Raw genomic sequence first — 25,982 nt, forward strand, 5'->3', positions numbered from 1 at the left:
GCTAATGATCAGCAAATAATTATCACACCACAATGGTCTTATGACCGTTGTTGTGGTTCTGTTCGCCGAGCTGGAAGTTTTTGCTGCAAACGTTTCGTTCCCTGGCTAGGGAACATCATCAGTGCTAGCCAGGGAACGAAACGTTTGCAGCAAAAACTTCCAGCTCGGCGAACAGAACCACAACAACGGACACCCGAGCTACAAATCTTCAACCAGACTTTAAAGGTCTTATGACCATTTCCAACAAGAAATAATCTAACCATCTGCAATTAACATTTAATAATATTACCATGACAGAATCGTCCACTGTTCGTTCACCATCCCGGAGTCAAAATCTTGGAAATTCTTATCTAATAGCACTGTGGGGGTATACCCACACCAGACAGGCTGCAATGGTTCAATATGGCTGCTCACTAGCACTGTCTCAATGGCAATGAGAGATGGGTAACAAATGCTGGCTTAGTCAATGGTACCCACATCCTTGAATAAATAAAGAAATGTTGCATTTTCGATCTGATCATTTTCTTGTGAGGCACAAAGTGTGGTTGGCTTGGCCCTAAAATGTCCAGCTGAACAAATGTGCAAAATCACGTGATTGTTTTTTCCTCTCACATACAAAGGTTAGCATGAATGGAACTTAACTGACTCAGCTCGGATACTAGCCTCGAACTGTCCTACAGTTTTAGCATTATTAAATCTCTGGGCCTCACAGGTAGTAGATACACAGGAATCCTTCACTTTGCCACATGGTGGAAGTGTATGTAGATACAGAACCATAAGAAGCTAAACCATCTGTGGAAATGTACCAATATTAAAAGCAATACTTTTCCCATATTAACCCTGCAGGCAGCTGAGGTGACTGAGCTACTGGGTCAAAGCTCAACTTATGTAGGGTGCCAGCAAGATGATGAAATGGATGAGGGCTCAGATGTTTAGTGAAGGCATTGGGTTAAAACTTCCTTATGGTCTAATTATTGCAAATAGCCTGGTTCTAACAGTTCATGGAATTGCCTTTGGAAGGGTTCATTCAACCATGGGCCATGAAACCAGGGAACCAGACGAGGAGGAGAAAGGTGGGAGGAGTCGGTTGTGATGCATTAATCAGTGTGACCAGAATACATAGATTCATACAGTGCAGAAAAGGCATTTCGGCCCATGGAGTCTGCACCAACATCACTACCACTAAATGTGTGCTTGTCCCATATCCTTGAATGTTATGATATTTGAAGTACTCATCCAACTACTTTTTAAAAGGTTGCCAAGTTTCCAGCCTCCACTAGCCTTCCCAGGAAGTACATTCCAGATTCCTGACACCTGCGGAGTGAAAATCTTTTTCAAATCCCCTCTGAATCTCCTGACCCTTACCCTAAAATGATGCCATCTCGTCATTGACCCTTCATACAATGGAAACAGTTGCTCTCTATTCACTTTGTTCATACCCCTCTTAATCTTATACCCCTCAATCATGTCCCCCCTCAGTTTCCTCTGCTCTAAAGAAAACAATCCAAGCCTCTCCAGTCTCTTCTTATAGCTCAATTTCTCCATCCCAGGTGACATCCTGGTGAACCTCCTCTGACCTCCTTAAGTGCTATCACATCCTTCCTGCAGTGAGGTGACCAGAACTACACACAGTACCCCAGTTGTGGCCTGACCAATGCTCTGTACAACTCCAACATTACCTCTTTGCTCTTATACTCTGTGCCATGACTGATGAAATCAAGTGTCCCTTATGCCTTCTTAGCTACCTTATTCAAATGCTCTGTCGACTTCAGGGATCTGTGAATAATCACCCTCTGTTCCTCTAAGCTACCCAGTGTACTGCATTCATTAAATACTCTCTAATCTTGTTTCTTCCAAAATAGATTACCTCACACTTATCAGGGTTAAATATCATCTGTCACCAGTCTGCTCAACCCATTATGTCTTCCTGTTGCCTACAATGATCTTCTTTGCTATGAACCACCCTACCAATCTTTGTGTCGCCTGCAAATTTGTTTAATATTCCGCCCACATTTTCACCTATATATTTTATGTTTGTAACAAACAATGAGGGTCCCTGTACTGATTCTTGTGGTACACTGCTGGACACCAGGCAATAGTCACTTACATAGCCTTCTTCCACTACCCTGTGTGTCCTATTACTCAGCCAGTTTCTGATCCATCTCACCAAGCTTTCCTTAATTCCATGTCCTTTAACCTTCTCAGTTTTCCATGTGGGACCTTGTAAAAATCTTTGCTCAAATCCATGTAAAATTGAACTCTTCCCATCCATACAGTTGATCACATTTCCAAACAATTCTAACAATTTGTTAGGCCTCCCTCTGACAAAGCCACGTTGACTATCCCTAATTAACCCATGCCTTTTTAAGTGGATATTATTTCATTCCTTCAGAATTTTCTCCAACAGGAAATACACTTGGTTCTTCATTCTAAAATGTTTCCATAAGTCTGTGAAGCTCAAAACAGCGATAACCGCCTTCATACCATTGTGTTCTTTGAGTCTCAAATATAATATAACAAAACGAAACCATCTCAATATCAAAGCTGAGAATTTCAGATGATGCCTCTGACCTTCTTGAAAATGTTTGGTGACAGTTTCTGCAAACTCTCAATGTCTGTATCACATCAGCCATCACCACTCTAACAAATCCATCTAGGATGTGTTATGAAGATATGGGCACACGGTACCTTAAAAAAAGAGTTAAAAGCAACAGAACTGCCTGACACAGGACCAAGTGTCCTGAAAAAAGATATAATGTAATCTTTTGATCCAGCAGTTAGGGTAGCTGGTTACCTGGAGACAAAAACAGATTTGTTTAAATTGGACCCTGAAAATACCAAACTCCAATCCAGTTTGAATCTAGTGTATTGACAATCTTAAAAGCCAATGACACAATCCGTTGCTATGGGAGTACAAGACCAGGGAAAATCGAATAATTGGGTGGAGAACTGCTAAGCCACCAGCATGTAAAGCGACTGCCCAAAAATAGCTCTCTTAAAGGTACCCTTATCGATCAGTAACATGTGAAGCAGAATGACCAAGAAAAGAAGACAGGAGTACAGAGAAAACAGAAATCTGCCTGGTTTTGAGATAAAAAGTTTTGTTTTGTAAATCTTAAATAGGAGTTTTATCTGACTAATATTATACAGTGGAAGGTAAGAGATAGGTCAGAGGGAGGAGTTGTAAATAGTTGTTAGTTAATTATTCTCTATTATACTTTAAAAAACAAAGTTTTAAAATTTGTACTTTAAATAGTGCTTCACCTCTCAAACTTTTACAGATTACTGCACAGGATAAATCTTTTCTGTGTTGCTGGTTTAAATTAAGCAGGAAGGTTTACCATATGTCATAACAGGTGTCAAGAAATCAGTTAATTTTGCCATGGTGCAAATATTTAAGTTAAATTTCAAAGATAATTATAGTTAAAACTAATATAATTCAATCTCCAGTGAAGCATTTCGAGTACAAATTTGATTATTTATAGGTGCCAAATAGATTTTATGGTCATTAGTGCGACTGTTGTTACAGAAGCAGGTAATTGGTTCACTGTAATGAAAAGGCAATAATTACAGAGTGAAACTGGGTCTATACTTCCTGGACTCTCTCCTTTTTGGAACATCATAGCTGCCAATCAGAAATATGCAGCAAAAGTGTTCAGCAAGGGAAGGTTAGAGGAGATGATATATTTGAAAGTGCTGCTCATGACCAATAGCTAATTCAAGCGGTCTCAGCTTTGTGTGCATCAATGGCAACATTGAACACCACCTTGATTTCTCTTAGCCCTATCCCACAATTCCAGTAGTGCATACACACACACACATCAGCAGAATATTAGTGGAATGTATCCCTCAGTTCCCCTATTTGCTACAGAACCTGGTCAACATGATTAAAATAACTCACTGATTGTGAACACCAAAGCTATTGCATCAGTTGACTAAACCACTCTTAGAAAAGAAGGGGATAGAATGCTTACAAGGTGTGTTTGAGGGCCAAACAGAAAATCTTCAGAAAGTATTAAACTAACTTGCACTTTTCCTTCTTCAGCAAACTTTTTTTTGCAATTGTTTTAATTGTTACTGAACAATTTCTCCTTTCTTACCAAGCCTAGAATTAAGAGGTTTTATCAAGCATGCCACTCATCAGTTAAAATATGCTACAGCTTTTCTTTCAAGTTCCCCTTTAAGGTAACTTTCATCTGAATTTTAGGGTGGACTGTGGCGGTTCATGAAGACAGCTCACCACAACCTTCACAAGGACAACTCAGGATGGGCAATAAATGCTGACCGAGCCAGCAGTATCCACATCCCATGAAATAATAAAAAAAGATATTTGTGCCCTATTGACTCAAAACACATTACAAAACAAACATTGACTGCAAAACCTCAAAAGTGCATCAAACTGCTAATTATGACTTTTCTCTATATTGCACATTGCTGGAGATCTATGCTTTTGTCTTAATATTAGATTGAATAACAATGAAAGGTCACCACTGCTTATATTGCATATTCCGTCCCAGAGTTTGAGAATTTTAATTTCTTAAGCAGCTGAAGCAAGAGTAATTCTTAGGTCTATGAAATGGTTTAAAAAAAAAGATGTTTAACCAAATAACTCAAAATTATGTTTGAGTACTGTAATTAAATGTGATATTTTTCACTGTAGGTATATTAATGTGATCTAACATACTGTGCAATTAAAATGACTAGGTCAGGCATTCTGCTCCAGATCTTAATGCAATTTACGTAAGATTTCCTAGCAACATTTTCAAGCTTCACAGAAATCCAAAATATAAGTTAAAAAGTATCCATTAAGCGGTTGTGAGACAAAGAACGTGGCACTGTGGCAGAAAGCCGATATAGTCTCAGGTAGCCCAAGTAGGTTGTTCATTATGTTTGACTGACACTCACACCTTAGCAAGGCATTAATTAATAGTTAATACCTGCAGATTTCTACAATTTCACCCACACAAATCTCATAGAAACTGGCAGAAAAGAAGCATGTTGGACATTCCATTGACAGATATACCTTCACTATCTGAGTTATAACATTTCATTTTATACTTTACCACTGTCAAAAATATATTTTGCCTTTTTTGTTTATTTTCATTCTCTTTTGGTCACCCTGGACAGGATGCTATTTTTGTATCAGGCTGTGAGGATTCAGGCAATTGCTGCCAGGCTTGTATTAATTCTACTCCTAATGCATAAATACATGGTATCACAAAACAGAAACCACAAAACCTCCTATATGACAAATGTACAGTCTAACGACTGAACTGCAACAAAGCAACAGAATTTACTGACATTCTCTCATTGCTTCAATTAGACAACCATTCTGAATAGACTGAAGAAGACTGTAAGATGGATTTCTATAAACTAATACACCCTGCTGAACATAAAGCTTTTTAAATGAAGTGTTTTTCCTTCATTGTTGAGGAGGCCTGAGAGAAATAGAGCAAGAAATGATGGCTCCCTACATGGGAGAACAGCATATGCCAAGTCATTGATACTCGTTCATACATATTGGTGTAATCCACATTATTACTTTGAGAGACAAATGTGGTTGACTCTTAACAATCTTCTGGGTAATTAGGGCTGAGATATAAATACTGGATTAGCCAGTGAAGGCCACATCCCATGAACAAACTTAAAAGTATGTTTGAAAGTTGAATGTTAACTTGTGTTAACAAAGGTCAAACAACAGGTCAACAATCCTACTTTCTGACTGGGAAACATAAAATCAATACCACATCAAAAAAAAATCAGATGGTAGGAAGAGATACAATATTTTTCAATTGCAAATTAATTAATTTCCATGGAGGTCACTTATATTGCCATTTCTACAGAGTGGTAACGGCCCCATTAATTTTGTTGTCAAAATAATAGTGAGGCTGAAGCATTCTTCATTATTTTTCAGTTCTGAGGAAGGGTCACCGGACCCAAAAAATTAATTTCTCTTCACAGATCCTACAGACCTGCTAAACTTTTCCAGCAACTTCTGTTTTTGTCTTTGATTTACAGCATCCACAGTTCTTTTGCCTTTCAAACTCCTGATCACTATCGTATAGAAGAGTAAAGGCAGCAGATACATGGGATTCCCAACCACTCACAAATTGCACCCCCCCCCCACGTCAGTCATCTAGGACTTGAAAATTCTGGGACAAAATCTGGGAGTTCCCTTCCTAACAGCTATGTGGATCTTCTGACAGCACATGGACAGCAGTGGTTCAAGAAGGCAACTCCTGAGCATATTCTCAAGGGCAATTAGGAATGGATAATAAATGCTGATCCAGTCAATGATGTTCATATCCCAAGAATAAATTTTAAAAACTTTTTAGCTCAGGTTATTTTTATGCAATTGAGCTGCATCAGCGATACTGAAGTGGCATTAAATAATTAAGCAATTAAAAGATTAAATCACATCCACCTTATTATTATGAGCATACATTTGCACTTTCCTTTATTTGCTGACAAGGTTTTGTAACAAACTCTATCAGCTAATGAAAGCATGAAGGAAACTGGCTTGGCACAGTTTCTGAACTTAACATGACAACACACACCATTTTGGTGGGAGCAGCTATATCTGCACATGTTAGCTCCTGATAAGCAATTGCTCAAAGTAATCTTCACCAAACATGTACATCAGCATTTAGAACTGTTGATTTGTTGAATGGAGATACAGAATATCAAAGTGAATAAAAACTCTTTGTTCTTATATATACAGTTCACGATGAATATCATTGTGAAAATGAGCAACTTCAAGACTCACGTTTTAGGAGTGCAACTTTATGTTTGGAGGCACGTTTTAGATGAATGATAATGGAAGCACTTGGATTAGGAGACCAATAAACAGACATTGAGTAACTGCAATTCAAAGGACAGCCTGTGTATTTTTTAAGAAGTCAGAGTTGGAAGAGGGAAACAACAAACAAAAAAGTGGTCTTTTTTTCAGCCTGACAATGGAACGAGTGATTCTGTCGAGATTGCAATTATTCTTGAGACATAAATCTTGGACCCCAGAATCAAAGTGACTTTTGGCAGATAAAGTTAGTTAGTCGAAAGTTACATCTGGGACATCCAGGTGGGTCATGTTGCTTGCTGATAGACAGATAGATGCAGGGAGCTTTGTGTGTCCCTGGGTTTCACTTATATGACATCTCAAAGAAATAGGAGTTGGTGTTGGACACACAAAGTAGCTTAGAGATGAGCAAAAGGAAAGAAATCTGGCAGGAGCTGTAGACCAGGAGTAAAAAGCCATCAGAAACTGAGGATGCTTTCTGATTTTGGAGTCACCGAACAAGAAAGTAGTGAGGCCAATCCTGAAGCTGGGATGTCCATGATCATGAGCTGTTTAAGCAGTTGGCCACATTATAGGATGCTGGCAGAAGGATCCTAAGAAATCTCACAGCTTAAAGAATAGCAGGAACACTGAGAAGAATCAAAAGTTACTGCCTGGAATCTGTAGCTCCAAGGAGAAGTGGAAAAAAACTCAAAATCCTATAAAGTAGAGGGAAACTCTCAGATGGAGATAAACTAAAAATGGGGCCTGTCCTGGTATGCTTTTAAAATTTATAGTTTAAACATTTTATGGAATTTAGTGTTAAGTTAGCAGCATTTAATTTGTTTAGCTCGTATAAGCAGTTTACTTTAAAATGTGAAACATCATGGCATAATTCTTTCAGTTAATAACTGAAAGTTTGAAATTCTCTTTCAAAGTTACTAGTCTCCCTCAAGACCATAGCAATATAATAACAATGGATAGTCACTTCTAACTTTTCTTTAAGTTTACTGTATCAACTCAAATATATTTCTTTTACTTTCTTATACCTTTTTATAAATAGCATTCAGTGCTCCAGGATGGAAGCCAATGACTAATGTTATTACAAATGTTATTAAATGATTTCACAACTGCAGAGGTGACATCAGTGGATGACAAAACCAGAGGCCGAGGCTAATGCACTGGGATGAAGGGTTCAAAACCCACCATGGCAGATGATGTAATTTAAATTAATTTAGCAAAATATGGAATTGTAAGAGTGTCTATATAATGGTGAATATGACAATTATGTTTGATCCTCATAAAAATCCATCTAGCTCACTAATAACCTTTCGATGAGATAATCTGCCATTCTTACCTGGTTTGGCCTATACATTACTCCAGACCCACATTATTAAGGTTAACTGCCCATAGACAAAGGTCTCATAAACCACTCAGGGACAAACAGGGATGGGCAACACATGCTAGCTTGCCAAATGCCTACATCCCCTCACTGAAGCAGCACTTACCATGGTCTTCTCCGAACATCATACAAGTCGATCCTATTGGCAGTCTTTGTTAGATCAACCCACGGCGATGCTGGAAGTAAAACAAAAGATTGAACTTGATTGGAGCTATTGATTAAAGAAACGTCCAATAAATCTACTGAATTTACCAAAGAAATGGATCTAAAATGCAACCTAAAAAACGTCATTAAACAAGGAAGTATGCTTTATTGTAAATTAATAAACCATCTTACAAAAATGGCCATAGATAAGCATATTGATAATGAAGGAGGGTAGAGGGCTACATTCATTGTTTATCATTTCTGCTAGGCTTAGGTTAATTTGAGATGATTTGCAACACTTAGTTAATTGCAAATGTTGCAAACCAGTGCAAGAAATCATTCCATATCAGGTTCAGAATGGATTTGATAAGTCGCCCTACAGCGGGTAAAGGAATCAGTAATGAAAATTTGAAGTCCTTTTTCCAAATTCTCTTCTCTGTACATCAGTGTGGTCATACAGAATTTGAAGTATTAATGTTATACTTATGTCAAGTGATTCCTGATGAAGGGCTCTGACCCGAAATGTCGACTCTCCTGCTCCTCGGATACTGTCTGACCTGCTGTGCTTTTCCAGCACCACACACACAACTACATTTTGACTAAACCCGTTTAAAGAAAGCAATGCTGGCAATTAAATACTGAAAACACAAAATGCTGGAGATTCTTCATCATTGCATCGAGACTCAAAACATTAGCTTGTTTTCTCTCCATGAATGCTGCCTGACCCACTATGACCTTCAAGCATCTTTTGTTTGCAGCACAGATTCCAACATCTGCAGTGTTTGCTCCTACATTGTGTTTAGCTGATAGTCAAATGACCTTTTATTAATCCAGTTTGTAATTTCATAAGATGAAATGAACCATAGAAGGTTACAACCCAGTATGAGGCCACAAAAAACTTTTGTGTCTATACCAGCGCTCTGCAAGAACAACTCAACTGGTCCATTCCTGGTTGTACAGATTTGAACCGCTGTAAGATTTATGTCAGTGCCAGCAAGATGATCCTGCTCCCAGTCTCTTTGCTGTAGCTCTGGAAACTTTTCTCTCTTCCTACAAAAACATGGAAACATAGAAATTAAGTGCAGGAGTAGGCCATTCAGCCCTTTGAGGCTGCACCACCATTGAATACGATCATGACTGATCATGCAATTTCAGTGTTCCACTCCCACTCTTTCCCACACCCCTTGATCCCTTTAGCTGCAAGGACCACGTTCAGTTCCCTTTTGAATATATCTAACAAACTGACCCCAACAGCTTCCCATGGAGAGAGTTCCACAGGTTCACAACTCTGAGTGAAGAAATTCTTCCTCATCTCAGTCCTGAATGGCTTACCCCTTATTCTTAGACTGTGACCCCTAATTCTGGACTTCCCCAACTTTGGGAACATTCTTTCCATGGTGAGCCTGTCCAGTCCCACAAGGATGTTCTATGTTTCTATGAGATTCTCCCCTCATTCTTCTCAATTCCAGCATGTGCAAGCTCAGTCGATCCAGTCTTTCCTCATATGTCAGTCCTACCATCCCGGGAATCAGTCTGGTGAATCTTCGCTGGACTCCCTCAATAACAAGAATCCTTCCTCAGACGTGCAGACCAAAACTGCACGCAATACTCAAGGTGTGGCCTTGTGTGAATATAATTATTCAATTTTCTTTTGAGACACTATCTTCACCACATTCTTAGGAAATGTATTCCACATCCACACTATTGGTTGCATATTTTCCCAATGTCACCATTGCTTCTTTTGCAAAGCCCCTTAAATCAGTGTCCTCTGGTTCCAAATCCTTCTTGCAGTAGGAAGCATTTGTCTCTGTCTATTTTTTCCAGACTCCTCATGATTGGGAACACCTCTAAATCTCCTCTCAACCTTCTCTTCTCCCAGAAGGACCACCATTCTCCTCTCTCAGGAGAAAACCCTTCTCTAATCACTCCACAAAACTGAAGTTCCTTATCCTTGGAGACACTCTCAAGAATCATCTGTGTACCCTTTCTCGAACAAACACTAAATATACGCAGGCATAACTGTACTACAGGACAGGAACGTCAATGAGGACAAATATATCAGTCTCCTTCTATCAGAGCAATTCACCAATTTTTCTTCACCAAATCACTCACTTTTCTTGCCAAGAACACCATTAAATATCATTAGACTGTTTGTTTCAAAGACTTTCTCTCATCACATATTCTTTGATAGGAAGAAGTCACTTCCTACTACCTAACTGTTAAATTGTCCTTCCAAAGTATTTGAACTCTACCATTGTGAATATCAGTGATTAATCTCCTCTATCAAACAGCCAGCACAGAAGGAGGCCATATGATCCATTATGCCTTCTCAGTTCCTTGATCGAGCTTTCCAATTAGTCCTTCTCACTGCACTTTCTCCATCACACTAAGTTGTTTGCTTCCAAGTATTCATTCAATTCTCTCTCTCCTTTTTTAATGATACATCTGACAAAGTGAACTTGCACAGCTTCCTGAACTTTAAATCCTACATTTGATTCCTAATTTGTGGAACCACTTGGCTCCTAGCTATTGTAGGCCACTGTAATTTCACTTCAAGATTTAAAAGTCAAAACTTACCAGTGTGAGACCGCACTGATGAGTAAAAATGTTTTTCTTTCGATGATTTTTGCAAAAGTCACAACTACTTTATTCTCCATTTCATTTGAAAGTTGTATTGACCTAAGACCTGATGTAACTTGTGATATCAAAAGCCGAAGGTATCAACTTTGAAGAACCTTTGTAGTCATTTGCCTCCATTCTCAAGTCCCAATTTCATTTACACAAACAAGGAGTACATAGCTTCAGCTGCACTCTCCTTTCACAAGTACATATGCATTATGTATGATAACAACACATTTGTGCAACCACATATTACAAAAATACTGTTTTGAAGAGAACGATCATATTTGCACTGTGTAATGTTAGAAATTTACAGTGTTCTCCAAATGCTGTTGCAGGGATAGTGTGATTAGATTAGATTAGATTACTTACAGTGTGGAAACAGGCCCTTCGGCCCAACAAGTCCACACTGACCCGCCGTAGCACAACCCACCCATACCCCTACATTTACCCCTTATCTAACTCTATGGGCAATTTAGCATGGCCAATTCACCTGACCCGCACATCTTTGGACTGTGGGAGGAAACCGGAGCACCCGGAGGAAACCCACGCAGACACAGGGAGAACGTGCAAACTCCACACAGTCAGTCGCCTGAGTCGGGAATTGAACCCAGGTCTCAGGCGCTGTGAGGCAGCAGTGCTAACCACTGTGCCACCGTGCCGCCCACAAATAGTGTGGTTCTATCACACTATCACACACAGTGATAGTACTATCACACACAGTGATAGTGTGGTAGAATGTATTATACCTTCCCACCATACCTACCTCACAGATTATTTAATTATTTTATTTATTTTCTTCAAAGACTAATTTTTGCATTTGCTGGGAAAGAATGGGATAGGTTGGGTGAGTGCAATGAGATCTTAGATATTTGTCATGCACTGGGTTTATAATTTCTTTGCAGCAAGCTCAGAGGAACTCTTCTGCAATAGCAATTGATTCTTAATTTTAGTCATGACTAGACATTTAAATTGGCAAATATTAAAATTACACAACATGGTAACACACAAAGCCAGCCAGTGCCACCCACATCCCACAAAATGATTTTTTAAAAAATCTGTCAGTTGAAAGTCGCACCTTGAAACAGGTGTTCATCAATTGAAACCTAATCTGAGACCTCCTCTTTATAAGATTCACAGTGGAAATCTGGACTGCTAGAAATTCAGACAGTGTTTTACTTCATGGATATTTTTAATTTCCTGTTCTGACATATTAGGCAACCAGCAGTTATCTAGATCCCCTGCCTTCTACTTGTAAGGAAGGGCTACTTGATTCAATTTAACATTGTCATCACTCTGGTATGAGTTTTTTTTTAGCTTCCAGCTCAGTTTACTTGATGACAACTCTGAATCAAAAGAATTGCAGTTCATTTCAGGAATGCATGTGTACTGAGTACTCTAACTGCAGCAACGTATTGGACTATTAGAGATGCAGACTTGCAAATGATGCAGAGATTCAGATAGATATTAAAGAGTCCATCACATATTTCAAAAAGACTCAGATTATTTAGGAAGATCTAAGATGAATTAGACCTGAGCAAAGTTCTTCTCTCAAACACAACCACCGAAACCAGATTAATTGGTCATTCTACTCATTGCTGTTCCCATGGATCCTGCAATGTACAAAGTGCTTGCCAAGTTATTATCGCTGCATTCCAAATGAACTCCCTGCTTGTTAAGTTCGATTAGCATTTCTGAGGGATAAAGTATTGTAGAAATGCAATTTTCTTTTCATCTTACACAGGTGAACATTTATATTTCCAGTAACTAATTCAAAAAATAATGAAGGCAGCAAGCTTTCTAACTTCTTGAGACAAGTAATTGGAGCAACAGTTCATCTATATAGGAATCCCACTTCTTATTATGCAATTTGCTGTTAACATCACGTTAAATAAGTTACTGCCTTTCGTTTGGAGATTGGGTTTGTAGGAATTGAATTATAACTGAGTCTTCAAATGATGGATCAAGGCTGACAGGCAATCACTATGTCTGAGTCATCGAACAAGTACTGCAAAATGCAAATCATGTTCAGTAAAACAATCCGAGAGGAAGGAATCTGCAAACAGTCTATCACATTCAGGGAAAGCACATCTGACATTTTATCTCTGTGGGATACAGTTCAATCTTAGTACCTGCACAGTCGCACTTTGTATGCCAGCGTCATAATGAAAGGAAGGATATAGGGAACAGACTGAAGCAACATTCAAGGAGAATGCTGCTCACAATTTTACAAAAAGTATTAGTCTTGAATGTCCATGTAAATTTTGATTTTCTTTCACATTTCAACAGGGGAACTATTTATTCTGGCCAGGATTTTCTGCCTCAAAAATCGATTCTTTTAAACTCAATAAAATTACTTGGTTCTTCCCACAAACAACTAAAAGAAAACTCTCATTTCATTTAAATAAAGAGCCAGGTGCTGGAATTCCAAATTTTCTGGTCCTTCTCCCATTGTGCATTGGCAGGAAGAAGAATGAGAATGATAAGGTACAGCGATTAGAACAGGCTGAAACGGATGAAAGGAAAGAATTTTTATACCAGCACAAAGGCTCTGATGGTGCAGTGGGAGTGTCCCTACTTCTGAGCCAGGAGACTCAGGTTCAAGTCCCACCTACTCCAGAGGGATGTAGTAACATCTCTGACCAGGTTAATTAGAAAAAAAGTTGTACCAGCAGACTGTGTGCTGTGGCTACTGCAACTGGGAATTATCTTCCAGAATGAGTTTTTAGTGGTGTTTAGCCTAAATAACCTTCAATGTGTGAAAATGCCAGATTTTGACATCCACCAACTCAACAGTAAAGGCTACAAATGCCATTTCTCATTGGTCTACCTTTGTATGGCATTACCATGAAGAAAGAACAGCTGGAAGGAACATTTGATGCACATTTAAAATGATGCCAATCCATCATAATGGCCAGTCCCAGGCTGCAATTCTGTGCTCTGATAGCTTACAGATTAGATTCTCTACAGTGTGGAAACAGGCCCTTTGGCCCAACAAGTCCACACCATCCCTACAAAGAGAAACCCATTCCCTTACCCTAATATTTACCCCTGACTAATACTGAAAATGTGTGGCTGGAAAAGCGCATCAGGTCAGGCTACATCCAAAGAGCAGGAAAATCGACGTTTCAGGCACGAGCCCTTCTTCAGGGCTTTTCCAGCAACACATTTTCAGCTCTGATCTCCAGCATCTGCAGTCCCCGCTTTCTCCCTGACTAATGCACCTAACACTGGGCAATTTAGCATGGCCAATTCACCTGACCTGCACATCTTTGATTGTGGGAGGAAACCGGAGCACCCAGAGGAAACCCACGCAGACATAGGGAGAATGTGCAAACTCCACACAGACAGGTGGGAGTCAAACCCAGGACCCTGGTGTTGTGAGGCAGCTGTGCGAACCAATGAGCCACCGTGCCACCCCAATTGGCAGGTGCCCATTTGGGCAATGCCAGTGGGAGGGATGACAATTACCAGCAATGCAGTAATCAGAAGACTAGTATCAATCCAATGACTTCAAATAATGCATCTTCTGGAGAGAGAAATAATCAGAACAGCAATGGTCTACATCAACTTATCCACACTGATCTCCTGTCATGATTTGCCTGCAAGGATCATTATGGATATAGTGCAGTTTCTGATCTTTGCAATAACGGGAAAAAGTAATTTTCAAAACATTGCACTGCCAGGGCCTGGATTTTCCACTGGCCAGACATTTGTTACTCCAGTATAGATGGGAGTTCCGCATGGCAAACCTGTGGAAACTCCATCATAACACACTCCAAAGGAATTAGGTTCAGAGAGTTATAGAGAAGTGCAGCACGGAAATAGACCCTTTGGTCCAACTTGTCCATGCTGACCAGATATCCTATTGCCTGGGAAATTGAATTTTCAATTCAGCAAATCCATTAAGTCTCGAACCTTCTGAAAGTCTTCATTTAGGTCAGAGATTTTGGATGGTTCCAATGAAACCAAATGAGATAGTTACCCAGGCAAAGTTGGACCATTAAAAAAGCAGTCTAACTCCTGAATAACTGTTCAGTTGACTGCACACTTAACCTGACTGCACACTTATCCTCACAATGTTCCATGACAGAACCCCTCCCTCTCCTGGACTCCTGCCTTCCTTGCGACACCCCTGCCGACAACCTATGCTGAACCCAGACCTGACATGACAGAACCGCCCTGTCTGACCCTCAGCCACAGCAGACCCAACTTTCCAACCCTTCACAACCTGTTCCTGACCCTCCCCATGCTGAACCAATTTCGCCCACCCTCTCTGACTGATGTTAAACAGTGCATCACTTCTGTTGCCATCTTTCACCCAGACATTGTATCCCCTACCTACCTGTCACTCTGCCCAGTCAGATCTCTAGTTCCTGGGCAGTGTGGTATTCTACCAACTTTACACCTTCCCTTTATCAACCAGCACCCTAGCTTGGCATGCCACTAAACTGGCAAACTGCCAGTTCATCTTGCTGCTTATGACAGCCTACCCCTCTACAGCTGGCACTCCTCCCAGCTGGAATCCCACTTATCTGCCACCCAAATCTCCCAGCACCTTAACATCACACTCACCCTATGTACTCACAGTTTGACAGCAGTTGTCAAAATGCCTGTCGGGACTTTTAAAAGTCAGAACACGTTAAGTGACTGCCATGAAAGGGGTCATGGTTCGCCTCCTTCCTGACAGTTCTGTGCTATGACTGAACTGTTAGAACAGACATGCAGCTCGGAACTTCTGAGGGAGCATGTCCTCTCAGAAATATAATAGCATTTCGTAAAATGAAGGCCTATCGCGAGGAGATTTTGTCTTCCCAGAATAACTGGCCAAAGGAGTTCTGCAGAATTTGATGAACAGGACATTGAAGTTCAGGTTCCAAAAGAAGCAAAAGATTAAATTAATTATCGATGAATTTGGTGTTGATGTAACCATCATAGCTGAATCTACCTCCAGATAGACATAATAGATTAATGTCCATTAGTAAATGCCTAAGACTCTACTAAATTGGGCATTGCTTGCAGCTTTGATAAACAGGCCAGCTCTCCTCGATAAAATCATTTAGGTTTGTGTACTCTCATCAAGGTAAAACATATCACAACACTGTTTCTGTGATGACAGCTGATTTATGCTTGACGAGATCAACAATTTGGACTCACTCCTGCCAGTTTAGAAAATAACATTCAGTGCTCTGAATTTTACTTGAAATATGCTAAGCACCAATTTTGGCAAAGTTTCACAGAGTATTTCTCTCCCTATGACCTAGCAAAAATTTTCACACTGGCACCTCCAGCACTCCAGTGTCAACACCATTTACAAAGACCATTGCGCACGAGATCAAGTACTGCCAACCTGGAGATGCCCTTCATTGTCCATGTAGTGAGAGGGGAACAAAATACAAAATGCTTCCCGGGCAGAGAGATGGCATGGCTGACACTTCATCTCAAATGGAGAAAGTGAGGACTGCAGATGGTGGAGATCAGAGCTGAAAATGTGTTGCTGGGAAAGCGCAGCAAGTCAGGCAGCATCCAAGGAGCAGGAGAATCGACATTTCGGGCATGAGCCCTTCTTCAGGAATCCTGAAGAAGGGCTCATGCTCGAAACGTCGATTCTCCTGCTCCTTGGATGCTGCCTGACCTGCTGCGCTTTTCCAGCGACACATTTTCAGCACTTCATCTCAAATTCAATGCACATTGAAACAAAAATTGTTATTTAAGTGCCAAGCTATAAAATTATCCACCTGTAGTGTCATGTGACACTAAACCCCTGTCTAAGTTGATGCTATTCTTACCCCAATGCTCACAGCATGAGCCGACAGCTTAGTCATGCCAACCATCATGTTACACTGACCCCATCAACGTCAGGTTGATTGTGATCTTCAATAACTCTCTATCCTGCAGTAACCTATGTTCCTCCAATGTAATATTGTCTCCCACCCACATGTACATGTTGATTTTCTACCCATCATTATTATTATCCCCTCTGCATCCCAGCATGTTGCCTCCAATCCATACAACTGACCTTCCCAACTTTCCTATAACAGCAATGGCCCTCATAACTTCTTTTGCATTTCAGACAGCTGTAGCCAGAACTGACCATGGCCTCCCCCGACCAACATGGACAGTCAGTTCCAAACGATGACTGACAAGACCCCTGACTGACGATGCAGCTCCCAAACTGATTGCACTTGACCTGCAGGACTGACCATAGCCCACTTCTCAGACTGCAGAGTTATGGAGCCCTTGACTCTGATTGCCCCAAGAGGCTGACTATTGTCTAAGTCTCTGGACTGAAGAGGATGATGCCCTTGACTTACTGTGCCAAGAGCCTCTGACTGAGGACTGCTCCACTTAGACTTTGAGACATGGTCATTTGGATGACCATGCAGTGTTTGCCATGCAGACTGCTGGTATAAAGTGCTGGTGTGACATTAATATGGAGCCATACAGGAAAATGTCCATCCCTGTGTGTGATCTCCTGGCAACCAAGTCAAGCTGCCTGACTTTGTAGTAGTAAGCCAAGACAAAAGCATTGTCAGCATTTAAGATCTAACCGAGAGGAGAGAGCAAAATGGCAAGAACACGTAGAGATATGACATTACAAGTGGACATAAGACTGTGTACTAACAGAGTAAGCGAGGTGCCTGAAGGTCTGCCCTGGTCAAATCAATGTGCTGGATGCCTGTCCCTGTGTGTGGAGTGTCCAGGCAGTAGCATTACACTAATAGGTGCTGATGCATTCCAAGTGCAACATCAGATTGCAGATGTGTACTGTATATGATTCAGAGACTGACCTTGAGTATGGTGAGGCTGGTATGTGTGCAATGCCAACCTCCATGGATTGGGGATGTGGATGCTTGGAGCATGTCCAAAGATGTTGGTGATTGTTGTCCATGATGGAAACCCTCAGGAGGGAGCAGTGAACTGGAGTCGCAGGTACCTGCTCTGACTTTCATGTCGAGGATTGTCACATCTACTTTCTAATCAGTGGATGGGAGCATGAAAACTGAATATCAATGGAGGTGTGGTTTAATAATAAAGCCATACTAAAGCATGTATATAGATGCAAATCCACCTCTCACCACTCAAGTGAGATTCTTGTGTTGCTACTCAGAATTTGGATAGAGAATCAGATTTTATCTCCCTATGTCGAGAATCTCATTTTTAATCGATCCCTCCCTACTTTCCCACTGACTCACTAATGCCCACATCATTCAGGGGCTGGAAAGATTCTTGAAATTCATATCACACTGGGAGATGTCTGCTTTATAATTTGAACTTCTAGGAATGAATGGAAGAAACATCTTTCTCACGTGATTTCTCACAAGGTGTCACGACAGGTGACATAAAATTACAGGCCACATGCACACCAGCATAAATTAGGCTTGATGGACGTAGGAAATAGAACATTAGAATTAGTAAACTGTTGGTTTCAATAACATGTTTTGTTAGTAGCGTAGGCAAATATGGCATCATTATTTGTGATGTCCTACTATCAGCCATGTGATGATTAACCATTTAATCTATTGGCTTTTTTTCTGGTGGCATTAGTTGAAGGAGGAACATTGGGAACTGGGAGAATTCCTTTTCTGCCCTGTGCATGGAGATTTTATGATTCACTTGAATAAGCAGGCATGGCCTCTGGCTAATATTTCATCTGAAGGAAAGCAGCTTTAATAATGCAACACTCACTGTATTATGATCTTAAGCCCTGTGACAGGGAGTTCAGGACATCTCGGGTGAAAGTACTAGTAACTATATCAGAAATATAAACAATACAATGGCAAATTATAATGATAGGGACATGGCTAAATGGTAAGGTATTGATTCCTTTTTTGTCTATTGCCTGATAAGTCTACAATTCTTTAAGGTCATGGCTCAATTCTGTCTAACCACTATAGTTTCATATTACTGGACACCTTAACTAAGCAAAATTTAATGTATTTCAGTCCTGAAAATTTCAGTTGACCCATTTTCAGGTTTGTACCATTCTAAACTTCATGGTTAATGGGCCTTGATCGATTTAAGGTTATGCCCCTTTCTGGTTTCTTCCACCACAGGAAACATTTTCTCTGTACCTGTCCTATGCTTTCCTTTCTTGTTTAAATACCGTGATTAGACCTCTCCCTCAATGCTATAAGCTCAAGGGAATACAAGGCAAGCTCCTTCTATGGCACCTTCCACATCTGCCATCTCAGCAATCTGGAAGGATAACGGCAGCAGATACATGGGAGCAGCAGCACTTGCAAGTTTCACTGCCATCCTGACTTGAAAATATCTTGTAGTTCCTTCAGTGTTGCTGGCTCAAACTCCTGGAACTCCCTCCCTAACAGCATTGTGGGTGTCCTTACATACCATGTGGATTGCTGTTGTTTATGGAAGTGGCTCACCACCATATTAAGGGAAATTAGAAATGGGCAATACGTATTGATGGTGATGCCAATACCCAGTGGAATAATTGAAGTACATTGGTCCTCACACTGAATCTGCACTATATCCCCTCTAAGGTCAATGTATTACCTTTCAATTCAAAATTGTTGCTTATTCCAATGCTTACTTAATTCCCAACTGATATGATTTCATAAGAAGTGTGTTAACTTGTATTAAGAGGCCAAAGTCACAATGTTGAATTTGCAACATCACTATTATTTGAACATCCACGTTATTAGTACGTCCTTAATCAAAACTCCAGTCAAAATAAGAAGCAGAAAAAAAATACAGGTGCATATATAATAGGCGAATAGACATTGCTTCTTATTTCATTTCTCCAATTCTATGAATATCAAGTATGGTATGAGTGCAATATGGTTCTAGTGAAGGTCAGTAATAAATCTGCTTGCGGAGACTCACATAAAGGACAGCTCATCATGCTACAAGGCAATAACAACCCTTGAATAGACATCTAAGCATTAATTAGTGACAAAAAACATGTTTTCTTTTCTTGGTGCGAGTACAAACCTAAGTCTCCAGTGATTTAAAAAATCTCCCCTGACTGAGAGAGGTTATTGCACACAAAATACATTTTTCTGAATTTAACACATTTTTCATAAAAGAATAATGAGACATTTTCAATTTAATTTGTGATTCAATGCTTTAAGGAATTCATTGTCACCTTCAAAAAAGGCAAATTAGAAATCATTCAGCTTTCCACTACATTAAATATCTAGATGAATGTTAATAAAGATGCTCAAACATCTCAAACTGGCCTTCGTAAATTTATTATTATTTTTTGAATCAATCAATAAGATGGGTACGTTTTTACTGTGGGCTTCATGACCCCCACATTGAGGCCAAATGCAAATGTTGACCCTGTTTTTGGCTCAACAATATTCCAGAAAAGAACCTCCTAAATGGATGCTCTGGGCCAACTGTCTACTTGAGGGCTTCAGCCAGAATGGATGTGCTTCAGGCCCAATAAGGGAATCAGCAAGTCTAAATCCTTGTCAGCCCCACCAGAAGAGGTGAAAGCTGCTAAGGGAGATCAGCAATAGAGGAGGTGCCTCACCGTGAAGACATCAAACTGTTATGTGAAAACCTTACATGAGTGGGGTTAAACAGGCCATCCCCTTTGGATGATACACTTGAGTTACAGTCTTCTTCATTCACCAACCATTTCCTTTCGTTATAAAATCTCTACCCCCAGTGGATCTCCAATGGGCACAGGATGGGTGTCGAAACGAAGCAGCGAGCTGCTCCAGGAAATCACCGTAATAAAGGTTTTGAATATTCCAGCAGGCTACCTTACCTCCATCTGGCAGGGAATGAATCTCACATCGGGTCCTGGCACTGAGTGGTTGGACTGCATTGGGGGAACATTCCAACAAGGCTTCCAGTTATTTTTCCAGTCTATCATTCACCATTCCAGATCAGTAAATTCCTTCCCAATGTTTCAGCTAGTGTAATCCAAAAACTGCCTGGAAGGAATGCTTAATAGTGGGTCCAGACAGACAATTCCCAATCAGCACTATCATCGCCCAAATGGGGTCAGCTTGCATTTCCGTGTGCAGGTGTACAATATGGGTACACAACATATTTGCACATGGTCTTCTTGGAATTTCTAGCCAACAATAAAAATTGTATTTAATATTGTTTGGACAATGCAAATTTAAGTTTAATTAATATTTTGTATTTTCTGCGTTAAACAGTTTTTTGGTTTCATTTTTAGGGCTATTTTTGTAAGTTTAGTGCTGAGAAGTCTGCAGGCCTATTTATTTACATGCATTTTAATGAGGCTTTACAACATTGGAAGTGAAGAGACGGAGGTTAATAGCTCAGTGCATTCAAAAGAGGTATAAAAAAAACTGGGTGTTGACTGGTGACAAAGGTTCAAGGGCACACAAAGATACAGAAAAATCCAAAGGGAGCAATCGACCACCTCAGTTTGTGTGCATACCAGAGAGGGAAGGCAAAAATGTTCAACTCTCCAATAGGAAATTCTGCAAGACTGCTAGAAACAGCATTTAATGAATTCGTAAAGTAAAACAAAGAACTGCAGACTCTGAACATCTAAAACAAAATTAGAAGTTGCTGGAGAAACTCAGAAGCTCTGGCAGTGTATGTGGAGAGAAAGCAGTGTTAATGTTTCAATCTGCACAGAATTCTGAAGAAAGGTCACGAGACTCAAAATATTAACTCTGCTTTCTCTGGGAGCAATACTAGCTGATGAAAAAGCATTTAGTAAGGAGCAGAAGTTAGAGTTGATCTTTCTCTGCACCTTCTCTACAGCTATAAGACTATATTCTGTATTTTGTTGTGATATCCTGATGTACTTTTGTATGATTTATCTGGACAGCACAGAATACAATATTTTTCACTGAATCCCAGTACATGTGACAATAATAAACCAAATCAAAATCAAACAAAACCAAATCAAATCAAATGGCTAGACGAAAGTTGGTTGCAATGGTGCCACAATGTGCCAGAAGCCTGGGAGTGGAGATTGTGGTAAATCATTACTAGGGCTTTGGTGTTTGTAAGGAATTCTGTTGCAATAAAAGGAATCCTGAGAGTTTGATTCATTTTCTGATGTTTGCGATGAAATCTTGCCAACTTTTTTGTCTGCTGCAATATTGTTGGCGTTCCTATTCAATAAATGTTTTATTCATTTTATTAAAAGTACACTGGCAGGCTTATATGAGCGAGTTCACTAACTGACCTCCACAGTTAGAAAAAAGCAAAGTAAGAATCTGTAAGGCCAGGTTTCACTTTGGGAACTGACTTGGCCAATATTAACATCAGCTGGGATCAAAATATTATAATATGTAAATAAATATGTAAAATTTAATATTCCACATAGACATAATGATAATTTTAACTTACTGATAATGTTTTAAAACTTTATTTTGAAAGTATTGAATCCTGAAATGTTAATCCATAGATTTACTATTTAATATCAGGCTGTCCATTCTCTACATTTTCTAAATGTCATAAATGGTTTATTATTTTTCCTTTCAAAAGACAGACTTCAAAATAAATTCAATACTTGCAGAACATGTACCACTTGTGATTTCTAATACATTCAACAATCGGTTACGGTGAAAGAAAGTGCTTCTTTCCATCTTTTTTTGTCTTAATTAAAACAACGTTGAAACACAGCATTTACTTTGCCTTGAGTAATATTAGCGCTTTGACTCTGCAGGTCTCTGAAAATGCATTGATCATACTTAAGAGTATCCCATGTTATTAGGTTGTGCCAGTCAAGTAAGATGCAAAAGACAGAAAAGGTAGTAACCAAAGAAACTGCTTCAAAAATTAAGCAATAATATCCTTGTAGGCTTACATTTTAATATGAACTAAGACAAGTTTTCAGAGAGAAAGCAGCTCTCATCATTTATAACAGAAACATATTCACCGTCAATTTCATATATCACGTGCCAATGTAGAAAAATAAGTTTACTGGGAACAAGAGGACAATAATAACTTTCTTTCAGAAAAAAAGGTAATTATTGCATAATTACATATGAATAACTTGGCTCTAATTATATTTAATGTCCCATAGTATGCCATTCACGGTGCACTAAAGTTTGCTGTGTGGATGAATTCCATTCAGTTAAAGAACCAGAAAATCCAGTGATTCTGTGTTGAAGAAAATTAAAGAACACTAGCTAGCTTTGGCAGCACAGAATTATGCCCACCCCTTCCCCCCCTACCACTTGCAGCAATACGAACAAACCTATAGTTCTCAATGCTATTGAGCAGATACATTGTACAGTAATCAGGTTTATCTGTTTCAGTAAGTAAGCAGTACATCCAGGTTTCATTATCAGTGATAAAGGAAAACATTCACTGTTTACCTTGCTGCCAGAAGCCCAAAGATCTTTTGTGACATGTGCCCAGGGAAAGTTTTCTTTAACTTGGCATCTTATTGAGATAAATGCTGTGGATCAGGAATGCTGGAATCTCCAAATAATGCAAGCAACAGCATGGCCTGAATATTTATTGAGACCTACGTGTTGGTGTAAGGGAAAAAAGATATGTGGGCAAAATTTCTGATGGGAAGCCAGTTGATTGGGGTGCATTCTAAAACCTACCACAGTACTGGAAAGATCTGACGTATGATCCTGGTGAGCGATAGGGATTGGGTTAGTCAGCATAGCTTTCAGTCACACACACTCCGCGAGTTGAATGGGACATGGAGGTTACACCCCATATTGAGATGGATGGTGTGGCAGTAAGCCAACCCTTGTTCCAAGAGTCTTTGTATGAAGGATACTATCTTGAGGGGAGAAAGGGAGAAAGCAGACCTATTCTTCCTGGTAGAGCTAGAAAAGGCACGCCTGAACCCACAAACTTATCTCAGCTTACTTCAGCTGGGAGACCAGGATGCTGCTGAAAAACAAGTTAAATTAAAAGCTACCAGTCTTATTAAGATCATTAGAATGTCAATACACCTCTTGGAAGCACATTAGCTTCCCTTCCTTGTCCTATTTTCACAAAACTTAGAATTTGGAGCCAGCATACTGCCGAGTTTGAAACTTTCTCTGGTTTGACCTACACCTGTAATCAAGCCAATACACTAACTTGGATTAAAATTCCTCTGCAATATTTCAACCATGAAGTAAAATAACATATATATATATATATAATATATATATATATCTAGTTGACTAATATAAGTAAGTACATTCAAATCCCCCTCAGGACACAGCTCTTTGCCCATATAAAGTTTAATCTGAAGTAAAATGTAGATTGGGAACAGATGTTTTAAATAATGGGGAGCGGGGAGGGAGTAGCGACGAATAAAAAGTGGGACATTTTAAAAAAACTCTTACGCTAATTTTCGTCTGAGAGAATGAGCCTTCACACTTCTAAAACAAATTGCTCAAGTCTGGAGAGTTCATTTGACAAAGTCATTATTTTAGTTGCATTAAAAAAAAATCTCTTGAATGTACATTTTCCACCAATGAATCTAAAATTAAAAGACAAGTACCCAAAATGCATACTATTACAATCATTTTAATGCGGTGTCTATCGACAAGGATTGCAATAGCACACCTTGTGGACAAACAGAGAATCTCTGATAACCACTTACACATTTGTGTTTAATGCTGCATGACTCCAGGAATTACTGTCAGATTTACTGCATTATAGTGATGAGCACTCGTGACTTATTCTTGTTACCATTATAAATTTTGGACATGCTATACCAGATAAATACAAACACAATAAGGAATTTTAAATGAAGGGAGCCAGTCAAAGATAGAATAGATGCATGGAATTATTTATACAGCAGAGAGAATTGTAACATGAAGAGACTTTGCAAAAACCTCATTCTTTCCTCAGCTGAAGAAGGAAATCCTGGAGCAGTACTGCAGTATCTATTTATGCAAGATTTTCCATTGCTTAAGTTATGCTCAAGCAATTCAGAATCAGAAAATGGTGAATAAGTCATTCATGTCGAGATTTAGATTATGATCAGGGAGGGTTCTAAAGAGTGAACAGGGGATACAAAATACTTAGTTGTTGCCATCTGTGAACATTGTTTGGATTAATCTGTGTTGAGTAATAATTGGGATAATTCACGTTCCTGACATAACCATGGAGTGTGGTTTAAGATAAATGATATTATGGGTCACAAGAATTTTTCGACAGGGTCTATGATCGCACAGTGATGCCTCCATGATTACATAGGCTGGGAGGCCTACAGAACTGCCTAAACTGTATAAAATCACAGAGCAACAGACAGTTTTGTTAATGGAACTAAAATAATAATTTCTGGCAAATGACCTCGCTGGACTTGAACAATTCATTTTAGAAGTGTGAAATCTCATTCTCAGATGAAAATTAGTGTTAGAGGTTTTTTTTTAAATTGTTCCACCTGTTTCTTTATCCCCTCCCCATTTAAACCATCTGTTCCCAATCTACATTTTACTTCTGATGTATCATTTAAACCTCGTATATGGGGTAAGCTGTAACGTTGTGCTGATATCACTGGACAAGTAATCCAGAACCCCAGGCAGATATTCTGAAAATGTGGACTTGAATCCTGCCATGAAATCTGAATTTGATAAATATCTAGAATTAAAGAGCAGGCCAAATGGCAACCGTGTAACCACTGTCGATTGTTATTAAAAACTAACTGGTTCAATAATGTATTTTCCAGAAAAACATTTGCTGTTGTTATTTCCTCTGGCCTAAATATGATTCCAGATCAATGTGGTTGACTCTCAACTGCCCTCTTGACAATTAGTGATGACAAATAAATGCTAGACTGACCAGCAATGCCTACTTCCCTTCAATTAACATTTTTAAAAAGTCAAATTCTAACTCTGGCAATTTAATCTTATATAACATTGAAATTACCAAAGATAGTTTTGACTGATTTCTAGCTTATTAAAAATACCAACTGGACAAAAATTGCATTGAGTGGTTTCAAATTGAAGGAACCTTTCACACACAAATAAAAGGACTGATCTTAAATTATCCCTTCATGAAATCCCAATTCAGTGTTGGACTTCCTCAACATACAGAACCTTGTCCTTGGAGAAGTTCAAGCAGAATATTGGTGAGGACTTTGCAGCTAACAGTGCAGTCCTTCCTATGCTT

The 25,982-nt window shown here is 39.4% G+C and overlaps 1 protein-coding gene across 4 annotated transcripts in view; it reads right to left on the reverse strand.

Annotated features, from left to right (window-relative positions):
* The window catches only part of LOC132826725 (voltage-dependent calcium channel subunit alpha-2/delta-1), a 668,330-nt gene that overhangs the window by 250,328 nt on the left and 392,020 nt on the right, over positions 1 to 25,982 (reverse strand). For all 4 annotated transcript variants that reach the window (XM_060842844.1, XM_060842843.1, XM_060842845.1 and 1 more), the window contains one exon: positions 8,284 to 8,353. In XM_060842844.1, the coding sequence (XP_060698827.1) occupies positions 8,284 to 8,353 (70 nt within the window). The remainder of the gene's footprint in view (positions 1 to 8,283; positions 8,354 to 25,982) is intronic.

The sequence above is a fragment of the Hemiscyllium ocellatum genome, chromosome 23, assembly GCF_020745735.1.
Source record: "Hemiscyllium ocellatum isolate sHemOce1 chromosome 23, sHemOce1.pat.X.cur, whole genome shotgun sequence".
NCBI classification, from domain to species: domain Eukaryota; kingdom Metazoa; phylum Chordata; class Chondrichthyes; order Orectolobiformes; family Hemiscylliidae; genus Hemiscyllium; species Hemiscyllium ocellatum.